This window comes from Cryptotermes secundus, unplaced genomic scaffold (genome assembly GCF_002891405.2).
Source record: "Cryptotermes secundus unplaced genomic scaffold, Csec_1.0 scaffold66, whole genome shotgun sequence".
NCBI lineage: Eukaryota > Metazoa > Arthropoda > Insecta > Blattodea > Kalotermitidae > Cryptotermes > Cryptotermes secundus.
Window position 1 is genome coordinate 29,830 of NW_019731262.1, and position 25,353 is coordinate 55,182.

General features: G+C 41.7%; 2 protein-coding genes and 2 long non-coding RNA genes across 4 annotated transcripts; 3 read left to right on the forward strand and 1 right to left on the reverse strand.

Annotated features, from left to right (window-relative positions):
• Positions 1 to 1,909: 1,909 nt before the first annotated feature.
• LOC111866676 (luciferin sulfotransferase) lies at positions 1,910 to 8,970 on the forward strand (the record flags this gene model as incomplete). The annotated part of the gene is made up of 6 exons (XM_023855859.2): positions 1,910 to 2,106; positions 2,873 to 2,972; positions 4,542 to 4,692; positions 7,325 to 7,409; positions 7,983 to 8,186; positions 8,693 to 8,970. Coding segments are annotated over exons 1-6 (909 nt in total), but the record flags the coding sequence as incomplete, so codon positions are not given.
• Positions 3,423 to 7,177, reverse strand: LOC117282494. The gene is made up of 3 exons (XR_004513249.1): positions 7,065 to 7,177; positions 4,925 to 4,975; positions 3,423 to 3,831 (listed from the first exon to the last, which is right to left on the reverse strand). It is a non-coding gene; the product is annotated as an uncharacterized LOC117282494 (long non-coding RNA).
• Position 8,971: 1 nt separating the features above from the next.
• Positions 8,972 to 23,710, forward strand: LOC111866697. Its single transcript, XR_002843193.1, has 2 exons — positions 8,972 to 9,047; positions 23,427 to 23,710. It is a non-coding gene; the product is annotated as an uncharacterized LOC111866697 (long non-coding RNA).
• Positions 11,306 to 23,710, forward strand: LOC111866696 (luciferin sulfotransferase). Its single transcript, XM_023855883.2, has 7 exons — positions 11,306 to 11,477; positions 16,651 to 16,894; positions 17,663 to 17,762; positions 20,290 to 20,440; positions 21,831 to 21,951; positions 22,034 to 22,128; positions 23,083 to 23,710. Exons 2-7 carry the CDS (start codon positions 16,678 to 16,680, stop codon positions 23,416 to 23,418), a joined length of 1,020 nt encoding a protein of 339 aa, XP_023711651.1. The 5' UTR covers positions 11,306 to 11,477; positions 16,651 to 16,677; the 3' UTR covers positions 23,419 to 23,710.
• Positions 23,711 to 25,353: the final 1,643 nt, after the last annotated feature.

The window sequence follows — 25,353 nt, forward strand, 5'->3', positions numbered from 1 at the left end:
AATTTAGGAAGCTCCTCATTATGCAGTTTTCTCCAATCTCCTGTCACTTCATCTCTCCTTGGTGCAAATATTCTCCTCAAGACCCTGTTCTCACCTCAGTCTATGTTCCTCCTTTAATATCAGGAACCAAATTTCACGCCCATACGTACAGAACCACAGGCAAAATTATAGTTCTGTATATTCTAATTTTTATGTTTTTGGACAACAGACGAGAAGACAAAAGATTCTGGGCTGAATGTTAGCAAGCATTACCCGAGTTCAATCTCCTCTTAAATTCCTCCTGAATCAGGTTTTGATTTGTTATAGTCGTTCATAAATATCTGAACTGTGCCATATTTTCAAAATATCTGTTACCTATCTTTATGTCACGATTTTGCCCTGCATTTTGGTGACGAGACAGCAACATATACTTAGTTTTCTCTGTGTTTACATCTAGACGAACCTCCTTACTTGCGTCAAATAAAGTTTGCGTTTTTCCCTTTATGGTGTATATATATATACATACATACATATATATGTATATATTATCAGAATACATCAACAGCTGATGTGTTCATTTCATTTCAGTCCCACCTGGTTTTCTTGGACCTCCCTAATGGCATATTCTAAAGCAAAGTTGAAAAGGTGTGGCGATAAAGCATCTCCTTCTTTTAGTCCATTCTGGATAGGAAATTTATTGGAAAAATGTTTACCTATACGGACTTTATTATACGATCCGTCTAAACACATTTTAATCAACCTAACTAGTTTCATGGATATTCCAAACCCTATCAGAATATTGTACAATACTTTCCTCCTAACTCAATCATGGGCTTTCTTCAATTTATTAATAGCTGATGCACTGTCTCATTGAACTCCCATTTTTTCCCAGTATCTGATGAATGCAAAGGATCTGATCAGTAGTTGATCTCTTTAGTCAAAACCCACACTGATGGTCACTAATAATTTCATCTATGTATGAACTTAATCTTGAGAGAAGAATATTAGATAAAACTCTGTATGAAATTGATAGCAGTGATTCATTCATTCATCAGTACTCTGTGAAGACAGGTCCACAGTCTCTTCCAAAACAATTCTTCCACTTGATGCGATCTAGAGCTTTCTCCTTCAAACGAAAATATCCTCTTCTGTCCCCAAGGTCATCCAGCATCTTCTTACGTCTTCTTCCTCGTCTTCTGGTCACTTCTATCCGCCCCTCTATCTTTCTTTCAATAACTTCTTTTAGAAGTCAGTTACCGCGTAAGATATGACCAATCCAATTAGCCTTCCGTTTTCTGATTTCGTGTAGGATATTCCTCTGCTCACTGACTCTAAATAACACTTCTTCATTTCTCACATAATCGGTCCAACTGATCTTCTCCATCCTTCTCCAACACCACATTTCGATGCTATCCAGGTGTTTCTTATCTACTGCCCTAAGTGTCCAAGTTTCAGCCCCATACAAAGCAATGCTCCAAATGTAGCATTTCACTAGTTTCTTTCTCAAATTTAAGTCCAATTTGCTGGTAAAAAGATTCTTATTCTTGCTAAATGCAGCTTTTGCCATGGCAAAATAGCAGTGATATACCACGATAATTTCTACAGTCAGTTTTATCATCCTTCTTGTGAACTGGTACAATAATAGACTCCTTCCACTGATCAGATATTTTCTGAGTATTCGAAATAGAATTAATTAACCTATTGATCTTAGAACGTAATATTTCGCCTCCTACTTGAATCAGTTCTGCAGGAATTTGATCGCTACTTGGCGATTTATACCATTTCAACTTTGCAATAGGAACTTCAACCTCAAAAGATACTAACGGCTCAGCTGTATCGTGACGATACTGACAGCTACGTGAAACATCTCCGCTCCCCCAGAAGTTCGCAGAACTCGGCACCTCAAGGAGATGCAAGAGAAGAGCCAGGATTTCAGATATGAAGTACTGGAGGGACCGCTCGTCGAGAGGTTCAGAGCTGCGAACCAAACTTTTGAAGGCGATGGCATTATCAAAGTATGGCCGCCCGGTTGCGCCATGTTTGCCGAGTACCGAAACTACGCCGACAGGGTGCGACGCTTGGCAGTGAGGGAGGATGACGTCTGGGTCGTGACATACCCCAAATCTGGTGAGTGGCATGGGAAAGCGAACTAAATAATTCACGACAGAGTCCTTAACTGTCCCTCCGCTACCCAACAACTTCCTAGGCCGTTTTTTGAAATCAAAGATTCATTGCCATGTTCATGAGAAACCACCACTGGACCCTAACCTCAGCCAGATGAATCCAGTTCACATCCTCACACATTATGTAATTAAGATCAATTTTATTATTATCCTCCCACCTACGTGTAGGTCTCTATCTGATCTCTTGACTTAAGTTTATCAGAGTTACAATCTATATTCACCTTTCAAGCGTGCTACATGCCTTGCCCATATCACATTCCCTGATTTGGTGTTCCAAGCAATATTCAGTGAATATGGTAGTACAGATTCTGAAGCTACTGAAGATTCCTGTCTTCTGGGATATGGCGCCGATTATGTGATGGATAGGTATCATCTTTCGATAGAATCTGCTGTCTCCATCTTCAGGATAGAAGAATAAACCTGGAGGCAACACATTTCTCCGAGACATTGGCATCCATCTACTAACTACGTCACATCCCATAAAACTGCAATCTTGATACCACCGTTAGAACCTCAAGTCTCTCTTATTAATCTCCTCATTATGTAATTTTCTGGATTCGTCCGTTCCTTCTTCTCAGTCAGGTCTAAATATTCTCTTCAGCGCCAAGTTACTAAGCGCTCTCAGTCTATGTTATTTGTTCAATGTGACTGATCAAGTTTCATACCCATACGAAACAAGAGGTAACACTGTAATGCAAACTGTCTCACAGGAACGACGTGGATGCAAGAAATGGTCTGGCTTCTTGTCAACAATCTGGACTACAAAACTGCCAGGAGCATCCTCCAGACAGAGAGGTCACCCTATCTTGAGTAAGTGACTTGATGCGGTTGGCGGAGCTTCGCTGCTCTACAAGCCTGACTGAAAGTTCTTCACGGTTACTATAACCGATCTGCCTGTTATTCCACATCTGTGGTCTCTACGTGTAACATATCTACATATCAAGTAAGCCCTTGAAGCCCAAAGAGGCAGGCAGCGAGAGTTGTCTGCAGTCTAGCTGCAGTTGTTAGTACAACTGCCCTGAGGCATCAGTAGTGGCTCCAACATAAATAGCTCTCCATGGTTTTTGCACTCGGAAGATGCGAATATTATTATTCGTGTCAGTGTGGTAACTTCTTTTGTTAGAGGATGTCATGTACGATAATAAGCCTAAGTATAGAAATTTTATGTTTTTTAAATGTTGTTTATTAATGTTGTTACGTGTATTAGTGACTAATAACGCGAGTTCTGGAATAGACGAAGGGGTTTATTTACTCCTTATACTCATCACCAATAGTTACATGTAATTAAATAGCTATCGCTATTTCTACGCTTTATAATTCACTGTTACACACATATCAGTCGTCTCTTGACAAGGCAACTAAAACGCAGGAACTATAACAGTCGCACTGAATTACACACTCCAAGTATTACGCATAAAGTCTTCTCTTCACAGCCGTACTCTTGCAAGTAACTCTTACACTACACTGCACTGAACTGCACTAATCTAAGCAACAACAGGTCTTCATTATATAGGCTCCAAACGGACAACACAGTAAACACAAGTGACGTCATTCCTACACAGGGAGTTCATTGGCGCGCTGACTGTTGGCTACCAACGAGCTATAACATTCATCCACTGAGACACATCTTCCATTGTCGCACGCTGGAACTTATTTAGCGAGCTGTTGCCTGGAAACAAAAACAAAACAAATCTCCGTGGCCTGTAGCCCGCAAGCGAACTATAATATATCGATCGAGCGACCGCCGCTTGTCGGCGAAGTTAGTGCCAACTTTTACGGACAGATGGTGTCACGTGGTCAGAGCAACGAACCCCACAGCCGTTGATCTCAGTTTTCTAGACCGGATAATAGCTCCTAAATTATTCTCACGAGGCTGAGTGGACCCCGTTTCAGAATCACTACTTATAAGAAATTCTGGTATCTCAGGGAATCGAACCCACGACCTCAGGATCTACAGCCAGGAACTCTGACCACAGAGGCGGTCGTTGCCTAGAAAAGTTTTGAGCAAATCCGTTACAGTATATTTATTTGCTCCTTCTGTCTCTCTTTCCTGTGACCTTGGGCCCTATCCTTTCCTCTCGGATGCTGTGTTGGAAGCCTGATGTTCCTTTAAACACATATTTTAAAGCTTAAACTCCCACGTGACAAGAAAAACGCTACGCTCCCTTTAATATACAATTTATAGATGTATAAGGAAATGAGACGTAATGTCCCAGTTCCTTAATCTTCCGACTGCAGGGTCAGAGATAAGTTACCACTGACCCTCAACAGGTCAATGATACAGCACTTATTACGCCTATAATTGTATACAAATAATGAGTTGTTATTATATTGAATTCTTGAATAAGATTTATATAAATAAAATGTTTATCTTCTCAGGACTGGGTGTTTGGTGAAAGAAGCAGCCAGAACTAAAGCAAACATTAGAGATTCTGTACGTGAAGTGGAGATGCTGAAATCTCCACGCTGTATCAAGACCCATCTGCCACTGCAAATGTTGCCGGAACAACTGTGGACAGTGAGGCCCAAGGTAAAGCTGTACAAAGGCACCAATGAAATAGGATTCGTCACTGTGCCGTGTTTTGCCACCTGAAGAAGGGACCAGAACCAGTTTCTGAAATTTTATTGTTTGCAAAACTGGGAAGATAAGCATTTAGCCACGATTATGGGCCCATATTCCCTTTTTTTTAAGGCAGAAATTGTGTGTCTGTTTTTTCCCCCTCAATCTTGACTTCTGAAACACTCGACTATTTTCACGATACCTGGTACGAACGTTACGCCGCCGGAGGCCGCTCAGTGCTGTATCTCCTTCTCTGTAATCAATAGCCTAATATCAACATACAGTGGCAATTTGTCCGTCGATCACAAGAATTTTTTACTTTTAATAAATAAGTGATGTATTCAAATTGTAGATATAATCAGTTAGTTTTATGAAGATTTTATTTTGCTAACTCTTTCGGTCATTTAGAACAATCATCAGGCGTTTATATACAACAAAATGTATCCACGTTCATTGCTAAATTGCTTGTCGTAACTGTTCTTTACTAATAACTAATAGTCTTGTCTTGTAAAAGATGTTACATAGAATTACACTGTACAAATATACTGAATTAGTTGCCTAAAACTAGTAAAGCATATTTAAAATTGTTATAATTTTTCTAAAATGTATTCTATTGTATGCATAGGTGGTTTAAGGTGGATAGAGTAGGAAGATTGGTGCGGATATATACGAGTATATATATAATGTTTTATAAATTTTTATTCTTTTTGGGGTCGTGGGTATTAGCCGATCGTGCACTGCTGGTGCTAATGGGCGCACGTTTTGATATGACGTGTATATGCCCAAATTGTGTCAATATTGTAACATGTGGACCCACTGATAGGGAAAGCGTAGACAAACTCATTTTCATTGAGGTGGATTCTTGGAGAGCAACTCTGTACGGAACACGTTTCCGTGTACACGAGTGATCAACAGGCATTTCCTTGGACACCGATACGCTATATAAGCGGCCGTCCGGAAGAGAACGAAGCCATACTACTAGAAATAGGGCATAGTCTGCTGTACTGAGCATGGACTGACAGAGGCCTTGTATATACAGAGTGATTCATATAGAACCGGCCCGACGAAATGAGGTGTAATATAAAATATACCATACAGATATTAAAGTAATTTACACATATCTTATCTTGGATTGTGTGCCGTGATCAGGCCAGGTGTTGGAAGTGTCCGCCGTTTTCAAGTAGGCACTAGAAACACTCGTTGTTCAACAGTGAACTCCATGACTGTCGCCTGCGCACTGCAGACACGTTTCGGGATTGTCCTTGACCTTGCAGCATAAGGGCTGTCACTTGCCGGATCATGAGCACACCATTCGACTTAGCACGGCCCACGGATTATTATGTCGTAATTGTGAGCGGTTATATGCATTACCTGCGGAATTATTAGCAAATTCATCGGGCCGGTTCTATACGATTCACCCTGTATTATACATATTAAGACTCACTTGTAAAGAGGTGTACATAGTGACAACGGACTACTACTATCGATTATGACTGAAAAAAGACAGACCCGACCTCTCGTCAGAGAAGGCGCCCCACATGGGCAGGACAATAACTTTCATTTAAAATGTTGTACTTTAGCGTCCTGTTGCACTGATTTTCATCCATGATATGTATACTGTGGCCGTCTTGTAGTGCACTCAATTTCACCTGTTACTTCACATGTTTCGGCAACATAGTGCCATCATCAGGTGCCCTAATTATGCTAATCTATTGCATTGCTTGCCATTATATGTATCTATAAAATTATTTAAAAAGTATTTAAAAAGTGCGTATTCGTCAACTATAATAAATTTGAACACACTAAAACTTGTTAAGATTATTCATCTTATGTGTCTTAATTGAAACTTGCGTGTGGTTCTTCTACTATGGGGCTCGTTTTTCTTATATTCTGTGTAAACCGTGTCTTGTGATGTGTGTTCCCGTTTTAGCTGCGAGTGTTCATTTAAAAGAAAACATCTGGTCATGAGCCCCAGCGTGGCTCGACACTAAGACAGACAGACTGACTGACCGTCAGTCGCAATGTGACTTTGACTTTGACTTTGCGAACGAAGCCAGTAGAAGTCAGTCAGACTCGAAGACAGCGGCCAGGGGAGGAAAGTACCGGTATAAGACAGAGTAGAAGCTAAGACAGTCTAGTCCAACCGGAATGGAGCGAATCCTATGCTGTCATTTATTGTGAGCTGTTGTAACTGATTGTGATTAAGAGAGATTGTAAGAGAAGGTGTTAATAAATCTATTCATCCAACTCCAAACACGTCAATATCGGTCACGAAGCCATGGAAACCTGACGATATGTTGTTGTGAATTTGTAAGGAAGCAGTGATGGCATGATAGGTGTACCTGTCCCAAGATTTGTCCGGAGAGACGGAGGAGAACCACGAAAATCCTCAGCCAGAATAATCGGTCGGTGTTCTGGTCGAGATTCGAACAGAATCCCTTCAGTGATGCCCAGAAAGGCACGGATGACCCTCGTATCTGTAGGAGTAGAAACGTGAGCTGTCAGAAGGAAGGTTGTTGTGAGTTCTGCCTCTGTTGTGGGCGCATGTCAGTTCATGGTCATGTCCGCAAGATGTCAACAGTTGCAATGATCTGTTTCACAGATCATCTACGTGGCTCGGGATGCGAAGGACGTCGCCGTGTCCTACTACAATCACCACCGCCTCTTCTTTGGATACGCCGGCTCAAGTGAGGACTTCTTTGAGGCCTTAGTTAGTTAGTTATTGGAGAGGGTTGGTTTCCCCATGCACTTAGACCAGTATTGGTCCATTGTGCTTCCCTCTATGATATTCTACCAGTCTCTCTACCCTACCGATATTGGTGCGTACCATCAGTCCCGCCGAGCCAGCGAGTTCGGCCTCCACTAGCTTGGCGGTGTCTATAATGCTTCCCTCATCTATCAGAAGCCTCAGAGACTACTGTTGGGCGAGAAACGTCCTTGAATTTGGCTCAGTGATCTCCTTTGGATATATGAGGTTCTTTTACGTGCCGTAAAGCTACGACATGGGACATACGGCTTAAAGTCCCTCCCGGAGGACTTGTTCCCTGAATTTTCCCGCCCTTAAAAATTCGACGACCTCCGCCGGGTATTTGAACCCGCGTACCCCGAGTCATGAGGTGGGAACGTTAACTCTAGACTACGGAGGCCGCTTCTTTGAGGCCTTACTGGCTAAGATTGGTAAGGTCTTGTTTTCGGATTTTGCAGTTCATCTGTTTCAGTGACATGCGCTGTTGAAGATCACAATTCTTTCTTCCTTTCAGTTCCATATGGTTCCGTGTGGGATCACATTTTGGATTTCTGGAAGTTGCGCCATGAACCAAACGTGATATTCACTACATATGAAGAGATGAAAAAGGTAACATCTCCCATCTACCATTTACAGGGCACTAATATCTTGATGCACTTCACGGTGTATCATATAGGAGTACATACACTCAGAGAACTGGCGGTTCAAGTCCTGACACGTACGAGTACAATTCGAGTGTTTGCCCACATTCATGTGTCATGACTTGGTCTATGGAACGCGTGAAACCTATCCACCCATCCACCAACCCACAACCATCCAACAGCCCATCCGTCCAAGCCATACTTCAGGATCTGGGAGACTTTGCTCATTGAATTAGTAGTAGCCCGCAATTGTTCAGCTCAAGAGAATGATAATTATCTTCAACACTTGGCACACGCCTTGACCGCCATATTAACGACATCTAAAAAATAAAACTATTCGTGTACCGTAGACATTTAAAATCACATAAAGAAATCAGTTCTAATCCCAGAAATATGTACTTCGTGCCTTATAAGCAACTAACAAGATATGTTTCACATATCTTACAGTGTGACGTGTGTTAATTTGTGCTCGTAAAGGGGTTACTTACTGTCTGGTAGATGGCGTTATTGGTCAGATTGTCTCTACACATGATACAGTAACACAGCTCCTTATAACAATAGAAGCTTATGTCTGTGTGTTCAGTTGCACTCACAGTGGGCGTGTGCCTTGGTACACGGACAGCAGACTTCCTGAACTGCACCCTGAACTCCGAAGAGATGAAGCAACTCTGCGATCACCTCAGCTTTGAGTCCATGAAGAATAATCCTTCAGTATCACATGAAATTGAAGTGGCTAAACTTCGCGGAATGCAGACGAACATAAATGGAGAAATACAGCCATTTATGAGGAAGGGTAAGGTTGGAAGTTGGAAGCAAGACATCACGCCAGAAACAGAGAAGAAATTAAACCTCTGCACCAAAATGAAACTAGCAGACACTGATTATGTGTTGCCCTTTACAAAAGAGAACTGTACTGCGAAGATGAAATAGCAAATTAGGTATTTTTTAATCACAAGATGCAATGCAATTCTGAACCATTTGACGGAAAACGGTAACTATGTGTACCACCTTTCTTAACATTGAATGCTTTCCATTTTGTCAACACAGTGTGTTTATGTGTATTGTGTAATTTCCAGAATATGCACGTAAAATATAAACCGGTTAGGTTTGTAATACGGCTATATTTTGTTTGCTGTGATGTGGGAACTCACTTGGTAAGCATTACTTAGATGAATTTCTTTCTCAAAATAAAAGCTGGTAACAAAGAATATCCTTGTATTCCAACTTTAATTCGTACAAATGATATGAAGTTGCATCTTCAAGCGGGAGCAGATTGTGTCCTGGTTCTCAGGTTCTGTACGCACAGTTAAGCATGAGTTGCCAGGGTTCAATCCCGGTGTGGGCACAAGCTGTTTCTGTCCACAGTACTGGGGCCTGCCTGTATCGAGCGTCGCGGTGTAGTGGTTGGCTGACTTGCCCGTTATCTGTGAGGTCCCAGGTTCTTCTCTCGGTCACCACAACCGTTATTCTTATCGAATATTTCGTGGTGTTCTTCAGCCCTTCCATTCGAATGCCGCCATACTTCCACGAGATAAGCCAATGCGACCCCATATAGTCTCAAATACACCATTCATGATACGTATATAGTGTGTGTAGTTGAGAAATAACTAGACCAGGACGAAGACAGAGCGTTATGAAATAAATAAATAAATAAACACATATTTAACAGCGTGAACCTCACCACGCAGCTCAAAGCTTGTGCCGGGATGTAGTAGGATGCGTGAAGATTTGTCTCCACTTCCTCCATACGCCTTCATGTCCAGAAGCTTAAACACAGCAATGTGCAGAGATGCACTAACAGTGTCAAGGTGTTATTAGTGCGCTCTTTGTTTATTATTAACGGTACATGTTACGGAATCAAGCTGCCTGGAGGGAGGGGGGTGTTACAAATAATCCGCCACTGCAACAAGTGACGTGGCAGAGGTGACACGAGGTGAAACAATTGAATGAGAGAGGCACAACCCACAAACACTCCACCCCTTTCGCTACTTCAAGGCTAACATGAGACTATAAAGGTTTCCATTATGTTGCTTTTTTCAGCTCAAATGAGTTAAACAGAGAAGTTATAACCTGAAACGGAGTTCGAATGTTCGTCAGTAACGTCCAGTCCCTAAATACTCAAAACCTATTGAATGTATGGAAATTGTAGATGCACTGGAAACCACAAAAATGGCCTGAGTTCGAATCTGAGTGCTTCCACACATAAAAGTGTTTTCTACAGTTTTCATTCAGTCTCATAAAAATTGTGTGAATGTCTTGGAATCGCACTTCAAGTCCCTAGGTTCGACTCCAGAGCCTTCCGGAAATGAAAATCCGTAATTATGTAGCGACTCGAGAAGTGTACCGGAAAACAGGGATTTCAGAGCCAGGTTTGAATAAATACGCAATAAATACGGTTATCCAGTTCATGTCACGTGACTGCCAAGTTATATTCTAAACGCAGTGTACAGGAGTTTCTAGAGGAGTCGATATTAATCTCCCGGTAACAAAATTTCCATATTTTTTAAAACTTCAACATTCGTAATTAGAATTTGTCACTTCATATATCATATTAATGTAAATGAAGATAATTTCGCAGTTCTAAAGGCGACATTTTGAAGGATAATTAATGTTCCGCAACAGTGCAAATCAAGTTCATGGTATGTCCGAGATAAAATACAAATGTAAAATCATTTCCACTTTCTTGTAACTAACTTTTCAAGTCACGTAACCTTTCANATGTATGACGGGGGTAAAGCGGCCGGGCGGTGGAGCTGGCCACTCACTTCCATCTAGTGCTCAGGTTATGAAGGGTACAGCCACACCTCCACTCCCCCCATGCGTCGTCATGGCATAGTGCTTAGGTATTTAAGCACTGGGACAAGTTTACCTCTTCCTTGTATTTCTCTACGCCTGTCACACCGTGACATATGATTTTGTCTATAATAATAGGCTCTGAATAGTCTGTTAGACGCAAAAACTGAAGAGAAGGACTTGTTAACCGAGGAGTAGATGAGAGGATAAAATTAAAACCTTATGTTAAGGATAAGAATAATCTCTGGACTGAACTGGCTCAAGATATATGCCAGTATCACGTGACAGAAAACATGAGCATGGACCTCCGGATTATATAAGAGACGGAGTGTTTGTTGTTTAGCTGAACGACTACCAGCTTGTCCGCCGGCAGTGCTTGCAAGGCCATAACATAACAGAGAGGGCCCATGACTTGCCAGTGATTATGCAGGAAACGAAGTGGAACGCAAGTGACCTTGTTCTTTATCGGTTCTTTTTTATCTGTCGTTTTTATAAAGGCTTGAGCGAAAGGTATTTCAGTTACTCAGTGTTCAGTGCTGCCTCAAGTCACACTCTCTTCAGACGAGTTCAAATACGTAAGTAAACTCATGTGACATGGGCGGATGTACTCAGTCGAGCAGTAGGAAGAAGTGGTTGTTGCGTATTTCTTCACAAAAGTATTTGTTGTTCACATTTATTATGATAAATATACATGATATGTGTGTTATATGGAAAGACGCATGAATGAGTTATGCCCACTGGCGTAACTCTTGTACTTGTTCACTGTTCACTTACTGATCATGTTCATTGGTTACGTTACTCAAGTCTGTCCGATAGTGACTATCTTTTCAGTCTATTTACGATTCCACTTTTACCTAACAGCTTCATTGCTAATGCCTTCGGGTGATTTTGTGATCTGTTTATGCATCTGTCACTCCGCTTCCTTGTTTCACTTTTTGCTGCCGTCTCCACGGGTCCTGCAGTTGCTGTTATACCAGGTTCATTCGGTATAGATCTGAGAGCGTTTGATTGGAAACGCTGAAGTATTTCAACGTTGGAATTCGAGGCTGTCCTCCATACGAAAATATATAATTTTGGACAGTACCACAACAAATAATCAAAAAGAAACAAAATAGACACTACTGTGTCATTTCTTTTCATTCGTTGTTGGTAGTAACGCTACATGTTTCGACCCTTTATTTGGGTCATCATCAGGCGTACGTGAATACTATTTAGCTTCTGAATTTCGTCATTAAACAATATGAATTCATATTGTGTCTCCATGGTTATTCTTGACTAACAATTATATCTTAATTTTTAAACTGTGGTCCAAATATAGTTAAAACTAAACATTAAACTTGATATTAAAAGGATAAAAATTAAAATTACAAAAAAAAAATATTATAATTATAATGGCTACTAAGGTATTTATACAGGCCGCGCCATAGCTCAAGCGGTTAGTCGCTGGCTACCCACCGCGGCGGCCCGGGTTTGATCCCGAGTCTGGTCAAGTTCGATTTGTGGTGGACAAATTGGCGTTGGGGTAGGTTTTCTCCGAGTACTTTGGCTTCTCCTGCCAATCTTCATTCCACCAGTTGCTCCACAATCACCCTCACCCATCATCTGGGGCTGGTACAATAGGCCAGAAGTGGCAGCAGTACAAGGGACTTAGTCCCACCCCATTAAAATTAAAAAAAAAAAAGGTATCTATAGTCAATATTACAAAATCCATTTAAGCCTTGTGCCTGCTATATATCGTACGTGTGTTGTCTGTTGTTCCACTTTGTAATGTCTATTTTGTTTCTTTCTGATTACTTGTTGTGCGACTGTCCCAAATTATATCTTTTCGTAAATAAAACAACAGGATGTATACCGCAAATGCTGTTCAGTTGGGACTGAGCACGTTTGCTTTCTGTTGATGCTGTTGACCTTCCGAGTAGCCAGTTCATTCCCTTCTCCTAAAGGTGGAGCTGGTTTCTTTTGGTTGTGATATGCTTTACCCATGTAAGTCTTCTATCAAGGTGCATGCCAAGGTATTTCACTTCGTTTTTCTTTTTGTGGTAGAGCAGCAACACTGGCCATTTGCACTGTTGGACAGGCTTGATTGCGCAGGGTGAATGAAATGTGCATGAGTTTGTTTTGATTTGCTTCAGTTCTGCATTTCGTTGCCCATTCATTAACTTCATTTCACTGAAGCTATCCCTGGTTCTTCATGTGTTGCCAATATTGCTGTATCATCGGCAGAGGTAGCAGTTGTTGTCTTGTCCGATGTCGGAAGGTCACTTGTGTAGATAAGATACAGGCCGGGTCCTAAGATACTTCCCTGCGATACACCTGTATCGATTTCTCATATATTTGTGATTTTATCTTTGGTTTCACTTGAATAGTCTCCTTTTCAACATGATTCTGATGTTCTGTAGAGTGTACGGGGAAGGGTTTTTTTCTAATTTTGAACAACAGTCCTTGGTGCCATGCTTCATCAAACGCGTGTTTGACATTTAGCAACCCCGAAGAACAGTACTGTTTTCTTTTTCCTTCTAATATTCCTCTTATTATCTCTGTACTTCTGTGTACTTGCTGGGTGGCGGTGGAGTTTTGCTGTCAAAATTCAAACTGATCGTCCGGTATGATTATTTTTTCTTCTAATATCGGGCGTAATCTCTTGAGCATTGTTTTTGTGTGCTTTTGCTGATATTTCTAATGTTGCAATAACATTTCTGGTCGCTTGGGCGTATATCACTTCCTGTCTTCCTTGGAGTTTCACTGGTGCAGCACGACTTTCCTTTCTTGTCTCGGTATTTTTGTAAAGCGAATACTTTCTATTGATCGGGCTGATACAAGTCTAGATCGTATGATTTCTTAATAGATTTTGCAGCGTCTGTAGCTAGCCGGATGCGATTTCCCAGTGCAGATATTTTGCTGGTTGTGTCTCATGTAGTGCATTGTTCAGTGCTGTGTGATTTGCCACATTTCATGCACCTTGGCCTGCATGCGCAACACCCCTTGGTATAAAAGTGCGCTCGACACTTCTTGCATGGCAGTATATTCATTTTCTTTTTATGAGGAGGCTCAAAGACCGCCTCTATGGTCCTGTGGTCTAGTGGTCAGAGTTCCTAGCTACAGATCCAGAGGTCCGGGTTCGATTCCTGGCGCTACCAGATTTTCTGAGAAGTGGTGGGTCTGGAACGGAGTCCACTCAGCCTCGTGAGGATAACTGAGGAGCTACTTCAATGGAAAAATATCAGCTTCGGTCTAGAAAATCGAAATTAACAGCCGTGGGGATTGGTTGCGCTGACGACGCGACACCCTCTATCCGCTATCAGGCACTAACTTCGCCGACAAGCAGCGGTCGTTCGGTTGGTATAGTACACTTGCGGACTACAGCTACAGAATTTTTGTTTGTTTGAGGAGGATCAAATTAGACGCTCGTGTTTTGTAGATATTCGATGTCGACTGTTTCTTCCATATCTAATAAGCGTGAGAAGGGATTTCCAGTGACCCTGTGTCTAATGCTCCAGAGGTTTCTAATTTTGTGTCCTCTTCTTTCCATCTCTTCTGTCTCCTACTGCCGCTGAGTGTTGTACACACGAGATTCAGGAATAAAATATACCTCATCTGACTCTGAAACTGTGAAACTGGAAGCATTTAGTGATGCTGATTATGCAGGGGATAAGAGTGTAACGGGATATGTAATTATGATGTCAGGGGGCCCAATATCATGCCGAGGTTGGTACACATGGAACGTCTATTATTGTGATCATCTAATTTGGCTGCCATTATTTTTATCATAGCCTTGATCATTATTTTAAGTATTCAGTTTAGTCTGTTAACTTCTCGTTCAATTGCAGCTGTTGACGCTTCGACATACACGTATGTTGCTGGTGGTGCTGGGTCCTTTCTTTCGTATCTCTGTTTGTAAGTGTCGCAGAGGTTCGAACCTGTCACTAATGGCTGCTAGCTGAGTAGCGTTGTTTGCTTGTGTCTTATGACGTATTCTTTTCATTTTTGGTTCTCTTGCGGTTTTTGGACTTACTCATTTCGTTCCTCTTCCTCTGGCTTCTTGCCAGGATACACGTTTGTATTGCTTTCTTCCCTTTCTGAAAAGTGTGCTGTTGCGGTTATATTCTCTGCTTATTGTATCTATTTGCGATTTGTGTGTTAGGGTATTATGGGTGGGCGTTGCGTGCATGGGGTTTCTTGCTGTGTCTGTTGTATATGTGAGACTTGTTGTGGAGTTAGTGGTACACGTTGTAAACAAGTGCTTTGTCGCGTTTCCATTTGATCTTTCTTGATCACCGGCTTGCACTGATGATTGAAGCCTCACCGGGGCCACGCAGCTGCGCTGACATCATGGCTGGTATCTGAATAATTAGGTCAAGGTTCATATTGTTCTATTGCGGTGTTATTTTGTCACGGAAGTGTTCCATTTGTCACGCCCCTAGTGCCTTCCGTGCGTGGATGTTATTATGTTAAAATTAGACTGTGCACATATGTATTTTCTCAGGAGTCTCTGTTTGTATCCTGAATGTAGCCACACTCGCGAATTACGCGTCTCTGCACTTCAAAAGTTAAACCGGTTCTAGACAACAGACACTTATCACAGCAAAACAAGTAACTTGGAGTTGTCGCTTTCACCATGAAAGTGCAGTTGGGGGAGCGATAAAACAACATGACCTCACCTCTCGGGATCCAAACCACTACATGTCACAGAAACATGAGTTCACATAATCATTTGTGAATTGGAAAATTCAGAGGCAGAAGTAGTAGTAGTAGTAGTAGTAGTAGTAGGAGGAGGAGGAGGAGGAGGAGGAGGGGGAGGTGGAAGTGGAGGTGGAGAATGAGAGAACGTAAAATTATTCCTCAGCTTAATGAATTAAGCCCCACGCCATGAAGACTTACGGGTAACTGGATAACAGTAGTTCTCTATTTGTGTTTTATTTAACGATGCTGTCAGTAGCTCACATAATGGACCGATTATTCTCACAGGTTCTTTGATGCTTTTCTCAGCCCCTCCAGGCATAGGGTTTCATTTAAATTAGGCCACGACTGTTTCCTTCTACGTTCATTTCAATCCATTATTCACCACACCCTTCCGTCTGACATTATACAACCTGAGTTACTTACAGTATTGTTAAAGAAATTAAAATAAGTTAATAATATACAATGATTAATGAATATAATATATTTGACGGGAGGTGGAAGGAAAATTCCATGGCCTAATCTGAGCTGGACTACTATTCCAGTCTTCTGCGTAGATGGTTTTACATCATTAAAGACCTCGGCAAGGATAGAGGGTGTCCCAGTCGAGATTCGAGCTATGGACTTCCTCTGATACAGGTCAGAAGCTCAACAGCTCGAGCTAACCTTGACGGCATATGCAGATACTTTTAACAATAGAAATAAAACACGAAGACAACTGAAAATGCGCAGTGTGACACTCGCCCTCTCGCAGCTTGCGTATCCTAATTCCGGGCTCCTTACTTCTCTCAACGAAATTAACACCACGTTGAAATTCAAATATGTCACGAGTGGTTCGACGGTAACTCTCTTGGCTCTTATCCATTAGGAGTTCGGTTCGAATCTTGGCCGTGGCATTGGCTGTCCTCATCGAGGTTCTTATTACGTCGCCCCATTTCCACTACCGCGAATTCCGGGATACTAACACGATTAGACAACCATCGCTTCCTTCCTGATTTATTCCAATTCGTCGGTCATCGACGCTGTATCGTGACGATATTGACAGCTACGTAAAACATCTCCGCTCCCCAGAAGTTCGCAGAACTCGGCAACTCAAGGATGCAAGAGAAGAGCCAGGATTTCAGATATGAAGTACTGGAAGGACCGCTCGTCGAGAGGTTCAGAGCTGCGAACCAAACTTTTGAAGGCGATGGCATTATCAAAGTATGGCCGCCCGGTTGCGCCATGTTTGCCGAGTACCGAAACTACGCCGACAGGGTGCGACGCTTGGCAGTGAGGGAGGATGACGTCTGGGTCGTGACATACCCCAAATCTGGTGAGTGGCATGGGAAAGCGAACTAAATAATTCAGGACACAGAGTCCTTAACTGTCCATCCGCTACCCAACAACTTCCTAGGCCGTTTTTGGAAATCAAAGGTTCATTGCCATGTTCATGAGAAACCACCATTGAACCCTAACCTGAGCCAGATGAATCCAGTCCACATCCTCACACATTATGTAATTAAGATCAATTTTATTATTATCCTCCCACCTACGTGTAGGTCTCTATCTGATCTCTTGACTTAAGTTTATCAGAGTTACAATCTATATTCACCTTTCAAGCGTGCTACATGCCTTGCCCATATCACATTCCCTGATTTGGTGTTCCAAGCAATATTCAGTGAATATGGTAGTACAGATTCTGAAGCTACTGAAGATTCCTGTCTTCTGGGATATGGCGCCGATTATGTGATGGATAGGTATCATCTTTCGATAGAATCTGCTGTCTCCATCTTCAGGATAGAAGAATAAACCTGGAGGCAACACATTTCTCCGAGACACTGGCATCCATCTACTAACTACGTCACATCCCATAAAACTGTAATTTTGATACCACAGTTAGAACCTCAAGTCTCTCTCATTAGTCTCCTCATTATGTAATTTTCTGCATTCGTCCGTTCCTTCTTCTCAGTCAGGTCTAAATATTCTCTTCAGCGCCAAGTTACTAAGCGCTCTCAGTCTATGTTATTTGTTCAATGTGACTGATCAAGTTTCATACCCATACGAAACAAGAGGTAACACTGTAATGCAAACTGTCTCACAGGAACGACGTGGATGCAAGAAATGGTCTGGCTTCTTGTCAACAATCTGGACTACAAAACTGCCAGGAGCATCCTCCAGACAGAGAGGTCACCCTATCTTGAGTAAGTGACTTGATGCAGTTGGCGGAGCTTCGCTGCTCTACAAGCCTGAGTGAAAGATCTTCAAGGTTACTATAACCGATCTGCCTGTTATTCCACATCTGTGGTCTCTACGTGTAACATATCTACATATCAAGTAAGCCCTTGAAGCCCAAAAGGCAGACAGCGAGAGCTGACGGCAGTCTAACTGCAGTTGTTAGTACAAATGCCCTGAGGCATCAGTAGTGGCTCCAACATGAGTAGGGACCGGATTTTTATGCCCTAATAATCCCTTGTATATGTATGCATTTATGCATGAAAAACTTCCGAAATATGCACTAAAATATGCACATAAAAATTTATACTAAATATTAAAATTGATTTTACATTATTTTAAGACTAACAAATCAATATTTAAGTTCATTTTATGTAATCACTGAATTATTCAATAAAAAGCTATACTTAAATACAAATCATGCAACAAAGCCAATATATTTCATTACAAATTTAAAAAACCAATGGTACTCACATTTAGCTCTCCGAACTTTCAACTTCTCTTCTGTTGCAGTTCACAATTACAAAATGTTTTAGGTTTTCCATAGTTAGTCTCCTCCTGTTGTCTCGTAAGATGTCCTTATAGCGGGAAAAACTTCTTTCCATCTCACAGGAACTTAGGGGCGCATGTACAAAAGCCGCTATTTGCTCCACTGTTAGTGATGTTTTACTTGACACTTCAGTACGTTTACCGGCTAAAATTTCTTCAATTTCACAAATTTGTTCATATCCTGGATTTTTTTGAAAGAATGGTGTGTACTTTTTCCTTTACTACGTCAACTCTTCCAGGAACCGAATTCAATTGGGAAACAGTGGTTCTGAGCACACTTAACGACTGATACAAAACGCTTTAACAAAGACCTTCTTCACAGAAGACACCAACTTGTTAACAAGCGGAAAATTTGCACGAATTGTTTCCGCAACACGGTACAACCCATGGGCAAGGCAAGTCAAATGTGTCATATTTGGAAATATAACTTTAAGGGCAGTACCGGCTTTCATCATATAACTTGCGGCATCCGTCACAAAGAGCAATACGCGCTCATACTGAATGCCATTTGGTCATAGTAAATTAACGGAATTTATAAAAAAAATTCGGAAACTGCGGAGCTATTTGTGGTTTCAAATTGCTCTACCGCAAGAAGATATGGGGTAGATTGTTCGTTCTTATTAAGGGATCCAACTATACAATTTGCAATAAACCGTCCTTCACAATCTTGTGTTTCGTCGATTGATACCCACAAAATTATCTTGAATCTTATCTCTAATGCTTTCAATTGTAAGATCGTAACACTGCTTCACGTAATTTTTGCGCACAGTAGATTCATCCGGCACTTTGCACTGTGTATACTTCTCTATGAAGTTTCTTAGAGTAGGACTGGTTAGTTTCCACAGCGGAATATCTGCCGCTAAAAAGGCTTCGCATAACTCAAAGGAAAACTGTGAAAAACTATTATTAGAAAATTCACTAAGCAATTTTAGAACAGGAGCACATTTCGTGGATTTAATTTTAATATTCTCTTTGTGTATATTAGTGTTCAAATGCTGAAGCACTTGAAAGCGTTTTTCACAACCAACTGTGTTCTCACACGCTCGGCAATAAAGAATTTCGTTATCCGTACTTATCATCTTTTCTTCGAAGTCCCGCTGATACAGCTGTAATTTAGTTTTCTGACTTACTTTCACTTTCGGCAAGACTATAGAAAGCTAAACAAACTTCACTACAGACTAGTCACCACTAATGTGAATGGCCCTCAGCTTCAAATGAACAAGCGTAAGGAACCTCATTGAGACTTCGGAAATAAATAAGTGAAGTCCCTTATCGGTTGAATAGTATTAAGTTGATAGCGGCTACATGTGAACGCTTCCGACTAATCTCTTCGCGGCAACTTTGGTGGTACGCGGATGAGGCAAGTTACGAGTAGAGGGATCGGGGAAGTCCCGTCCTGGGTATTGCATCAGAAACATAAATCATGACGAAATGTTGAGTCAAATATGCAACGTATTCTAATACGGAGAAGAAATATTGTATACACACGACCATGATTGAAAATTTGAACACAAAATTAAAAAATATATATGATAAACATTTTAAAAAGGAAATATGCAGAATAAATAGAGATCTTCGAAAATATGATGCTTATTCATAAAACAGGCAAAATATGCATTTATATGCACCATCAAACCATGTCCAAAATTTAAAAAATGACGTGATTCCTACATATATCCAAACGAGCATACTTTCTGGTTGCAAGAAAGAAATATGCATTTGCCTTAAAATCCGGTCCCTAAACATGAGTCAGAAGATGTGAGTAATGTTATTTAGTTATTTGTGTCTTTGCGGTATCTCCTTCCATCACGTCACATAAAGTTACCGCTGAACCTAAGGGTCAGTGCTACAGAGACAAGCAAATGTCTGATGATAATGATTTGTTATTACACTGAATTCTTGCATGAGCCATTCAAATCAAATACTGTATACTGCATATCTTCTCAGGATTGGGTGTTGGGTAACTGAAGCAGCCAGAACTAAAGCAAACATTGGAGATTCTGTACGTGAAGTGGAGATGCTGAAATCTCCACGTTGTATCAAGACCCATCTGCCACTGCAAATGTTGCCGGAACAACTGTGGACAGTTAGGCCCAAGGTAAAGCTGTACAAAGGCACCCAATGAAATAGGATTCGTCACTGTGCCGTATTTTACAACCTGAAGAAGGGATCAGAACCAGTTTCTGAAATGTTTCTGTTTGCAAAACTGGGAAGATAAAAATGTCGGTAGGGTTATGGCCCACATTCCTTCTTTTGCAGGCAGAAATTGTGTGCCTGTATTTTCCCCCAAATCTTGACTTCTTAAACACTTGACTAATTTTCACGAAACTTGGTACGAACGTTAAGCCACTGGAGGCAGCTCAGTGCTGTATCTCCTCCTCCTCTGCCAATAATTCATGGCGATCTCAGGTACCTGATGTGCAAGTGACATTGTCGGCAATGATTGTAATGATGTAATGATGATGTAGCATGAACTCCTGAAAAATCTGCAACTGTTTGTACAACAACTTTTCCAGAATATAAAATAAAGATTTATTTAGCTAATAATTTAATTGCAATAACAAACGAATCGTTAGACTTAGGTATGTGAATTTTGATATGAAAGTAAAAACTGTATGATGTATATGCCTAAACTGTGTACAATATTGTGACGTACTCACCCGTTGCTAAGCGGTGACCCTGTAAACAATGGCCGTTTCTTGGCAACGGTTCGGTAAATACGTTTCCTCTGCAATGATAGAGTTACTGTTGGAAACTGGAGTGTTTTCTATGTAGTCCGTGCCAAGCCGTTACAAGCGAGGCAAGGTTTGCAGCTTAGTTCAATTCTGTATGGGAGGTTGTGAAGAGAAGATTCTATATGTGATATTAGGCGAGTGTCATTCAGTGAGACTGTTAAAATACGTTGCCAGGAAGCGGCTAATGGTGACCGTAATAGACTGAGGATACTAGTGTGTGTGTGTGTGTGTGTGTGTGTGTGTGATCTGTAAAGTGTAGACACGAGCCGTGAGTATATAGGTGGTCAATAAATCGAGTCACCAATCCAAACACCATCTATAGTCAATCTAAACCGTGCCAACATGTTGCTGACAGTCAGCATGGCAACAGAGTTTAAATTCGGCAAATTTAATATAGATCTGAAATTCAGTAACGTCCTAATTTTCTACCATTTAATGTTTGGATGAATGGAAAAGAATTTGTAACGAAATAGCAATGGCATAATATCGGCAACTATCCCATTATTTCCCCGGAGGAACTGAGTAAAACCACGAAAATCCTCAGCCAGAATAATCGGTCGGTGTTCTGGTCGAGATTCGAACCGAATCCCTTCAGTGATGCCCAGAAAGGCACGGATGACCCTCGTATCTGTAGGAGTAGAAACGTGAGCTGTCAGAAGGAAGGTTGTTGTGAGTTCTGCCTCTGTTGTGGGCACATGTCAGTTCCTGGTCACGTCCGCAAGATGTCAACAGTTGCAATGATGTGTTTCACAGATCATCTACGTGGCTCGGGATGCGAAGGACGTCGCCGTGTCCTACTACCATCACCACCGCCTCTTCTTTGGATACGCCGGCTCAAGTGAGGACTTCTTTGAGGCCTTACTGGCTGAGATTGGTAAGGTCTTGTTTTCGGATTTTGCAGCTCATCTGTTTCAGTGACATGCGCTGTTGAAGAGCACAATGTCTCTTCTTTTCAGTTCCATATGGTTCCGTGTGGGATCACATTTTGGATTTCTGGAAGTTGCGCCATGAACCAAACGTGATGTTCACTACATATGAAGAGATGAAAAAGGTAATATCTCCCATCTACCATTTACAGGGCACTAATATCTTGATGCACTTCACGGTGTATCATTTAGAAGTACATACACTCAGAGAACTGGCGGTTCAAGTCGTGACACGTACAATTCGAGTGTTTGCCCATATTCATGTGTCATGACTTGGTCTATGGAACGCGTGAAACCTATCCACCCACCCACCAACCCACAACCATCCAACAGCCCATCCGTCAAAACTATACATCAGGTTCTGGGAACCCTAGGCATGGATCTATCTGTCTGTTTAACTATCTATCTATATATCTGTCTGTCTGTCTATCTATCTATCTACCTGTTTTGGGGGGGGGGACTTTCGCTGCTTTTTCAGTTTCTTAATCCTATACACAGCCGGTAGGACTCCTTGGACCGGGGGGGATCAGGCTGTCGCACGGCCGCTACCTACACACAGAACAACACAAACACAGAATAAACGCAAACAGACATCCATGCCTCGAGTGGGATTCGGACCCACAATCCCAGCGTCCGTGCGAGCCATGACAGTTTCTTGCCTCAGACAGAGCGGCCACTGTGATCGGCCCTAGACATACACTGGGGCATAACATTGAAAGGAATCTTGATGCTGGGGACCGGATTCAAATTGGTCACAATGGAGAAATGTGGCAGGCCCTTGCCAACACGGTAATGTGCTCTTGGGTTCCAAAACAGGCTGGGAATTTACTGAGTAGCTGCGAAACTATCAGCTTCTCCAGAAGAAATCTGCTCATTAAATTAGTACCATTCCCAACTTCAACTCACGAAAATGGCAATTCCATTCAGCACTTCTCACACGCCTTGACGCCATGTTAACGACATCTAAAAAAGTCAATTATTCGTGTACCGTAGACATTTGAAATCACATCAAGAAATCAGTTCTGATGTCAGTTCTACTCGCATGTGAGTCTACTGACGAATTATTTTACTGTGTTTAGGACTTGCCCGGGGTGGTAAAGCAGACAGCAGACTTCCTGAACTGCACCCTGAACTCCGAAGAGATGAAGCAACTCTGCGATCACCTCAGCTTTGAGTCCATGAAGAATAATCCTTCAGTATCACATGAAATTGAAGTGGCTAAACTTCGCGGAATGCAGACGAACATAAATGGAGAAATACAGCCATTTATGAGGAAGGGTGAGGTTGGAAGTTGGAAGCAAGACATCACGCCAGAAATAGAGAAGAAAATAAACCTCTACACCAAAATGAAACTGGCAGACACTGATTATGTGTTGCCCTTTACAAAAGAGAACTGTACTGCGAAGATGAAATAGCAAATTAGGTATTTTTGAATCACAAGATGCAACGCAATTCTAATCCCTTAAAGGACAGCGGTAACTATGTGTACCACATTTCTCAACATTGAAAGCTTTCCATTTTGTCAGCACAGTGTGCTTATGTGTGTTGTGTAATTCCCGGATTAAACAGAGATTCTTTCCCCTAACCAGCATTAACAGATTTGTCTATGTAATAGGGATATATTTGTTTACTGCGAGGTGGGAACTCAAATGGGTAAGAATTATTTAGATGAAATTCAATCTTCAAATAAAAGTTGGCAGCAAAGAATATCCTTGTATTATAACTTTAATTCACTAGAAAGCTTTGGACTTATGTTTCCTAAAAACGTGTCTTTCTGTGAGTGCCTTTGTGTCGAATGTCGTAATGGTACTTCAAAATTACGTTTTGTTCTCGTTCTGTACTGCCTATTATTGGCAGTCTTCTATACAAAGTATCTGGATTATCGATTTCCTTCTCAGTATAAGCCAATATAACATCGCTGTATGTGTGTGTGCCTCACCATATTTAGGCTTGTAGCATAGTGCCTCAACCAACTACGCTACCCCGTGCACCTACTCCATGCCTTTATAAATATATATAGTATACATATTACATAAAATCCCTGTATATAAATTTGTTTATTTATTTTATATATTTATTACATCCTGGCGGCTGTGCTTACTCAGAAACGAATTACATCGTCCATTGCTGAGGAGACAGAAAACACAGGATTCAAAAAGCTCTACTAAACATTTATTCTTCACGAAAATGACAAGTGACAACAGAGAAACTACTGTTGGTAGATCCACCCACTGGCAGAATTAATGCTACCTGCAGAAAACACATGCAGTGATCCATCGGCGCACTGTGTTACGATCACGCAGTATCGTTACAGTTTTACAGTATAGAGAGAAATGTCTTGATCTCGAATTCCAGCCTGTACACTCGCAGTCTGGCCGATAAAATACCCCACCCCTCAAGTCCGGAATCGTATTCGTCCTCACCTGTACCCACATAAACGTAAAGCCCAATCTTGTAGCCGAAATGTTATGAAGTAGATAGTTCCGACAGAGCCCAGGAGATGCAGAACAAAATGTCTTTCTACCCAATACTGCAGCAGCTTCAACAGTAACGATTTTATTTTGCATTTATTTCAAATTTCAGTAAGTTTCATGTCACATGAGACATAACCCTTTTTTGTTTTCTACCGCGCTGACCTCTACCGGGGGATGATATCAATGAAGTTGGGTTTCAGGTTCTCACAGGGGTGACTGTGAAGAACATTATCATCCGGAATGTGATACCGTCTTTTTTCCCCCCTTTGGCGCTACAGCCCCAGTTTGGGCCTTTGCCTACCTCCATGAAAATTTCCGTTTCACTTCAGTTTACTAGATCTTAGACATTCGGTAGAACTCCTTGGGCGGGTGATCAGCTCGTCGCAAGGCCTCTACCTGTACCTGTACAAAACACAGAAAAACGCACACACAAACATTGAACATCCATACCCTGATTGGGATTCGAACTCACGATCCCGGCTTCCGAGCGAGTGAAGACAGTGCATCCTTTAGACCGCTCGGCTACCGTGACCGGCAGTGATGCCGTCTAGTCTGATAGAAATTTCCCATTTCTCTTCCTAATTACCAATGCTGCATACTCATCACTCACCGCCCCCTGAGGTGCGCGATAGCCTTAAGCAGGCAGCGCATTATCATTTCCTCGGCGCTCCATCTGCGACCTGGCACTTAGCGAGGTGCAGACTGGACTGGCAGTTTGTGCTTAATTTCACGACTGTATAGGCTCCAATGTTTAAACTACTGATGAATAATTTTTTGGAAAGGATTTCGAAGAAAGCGATGCCCTACTCGAGATACGATCCCGGCACTGGACTGGAAGGACTGAGGAAAACCACGAAATTTCTCAATCCGGATGTC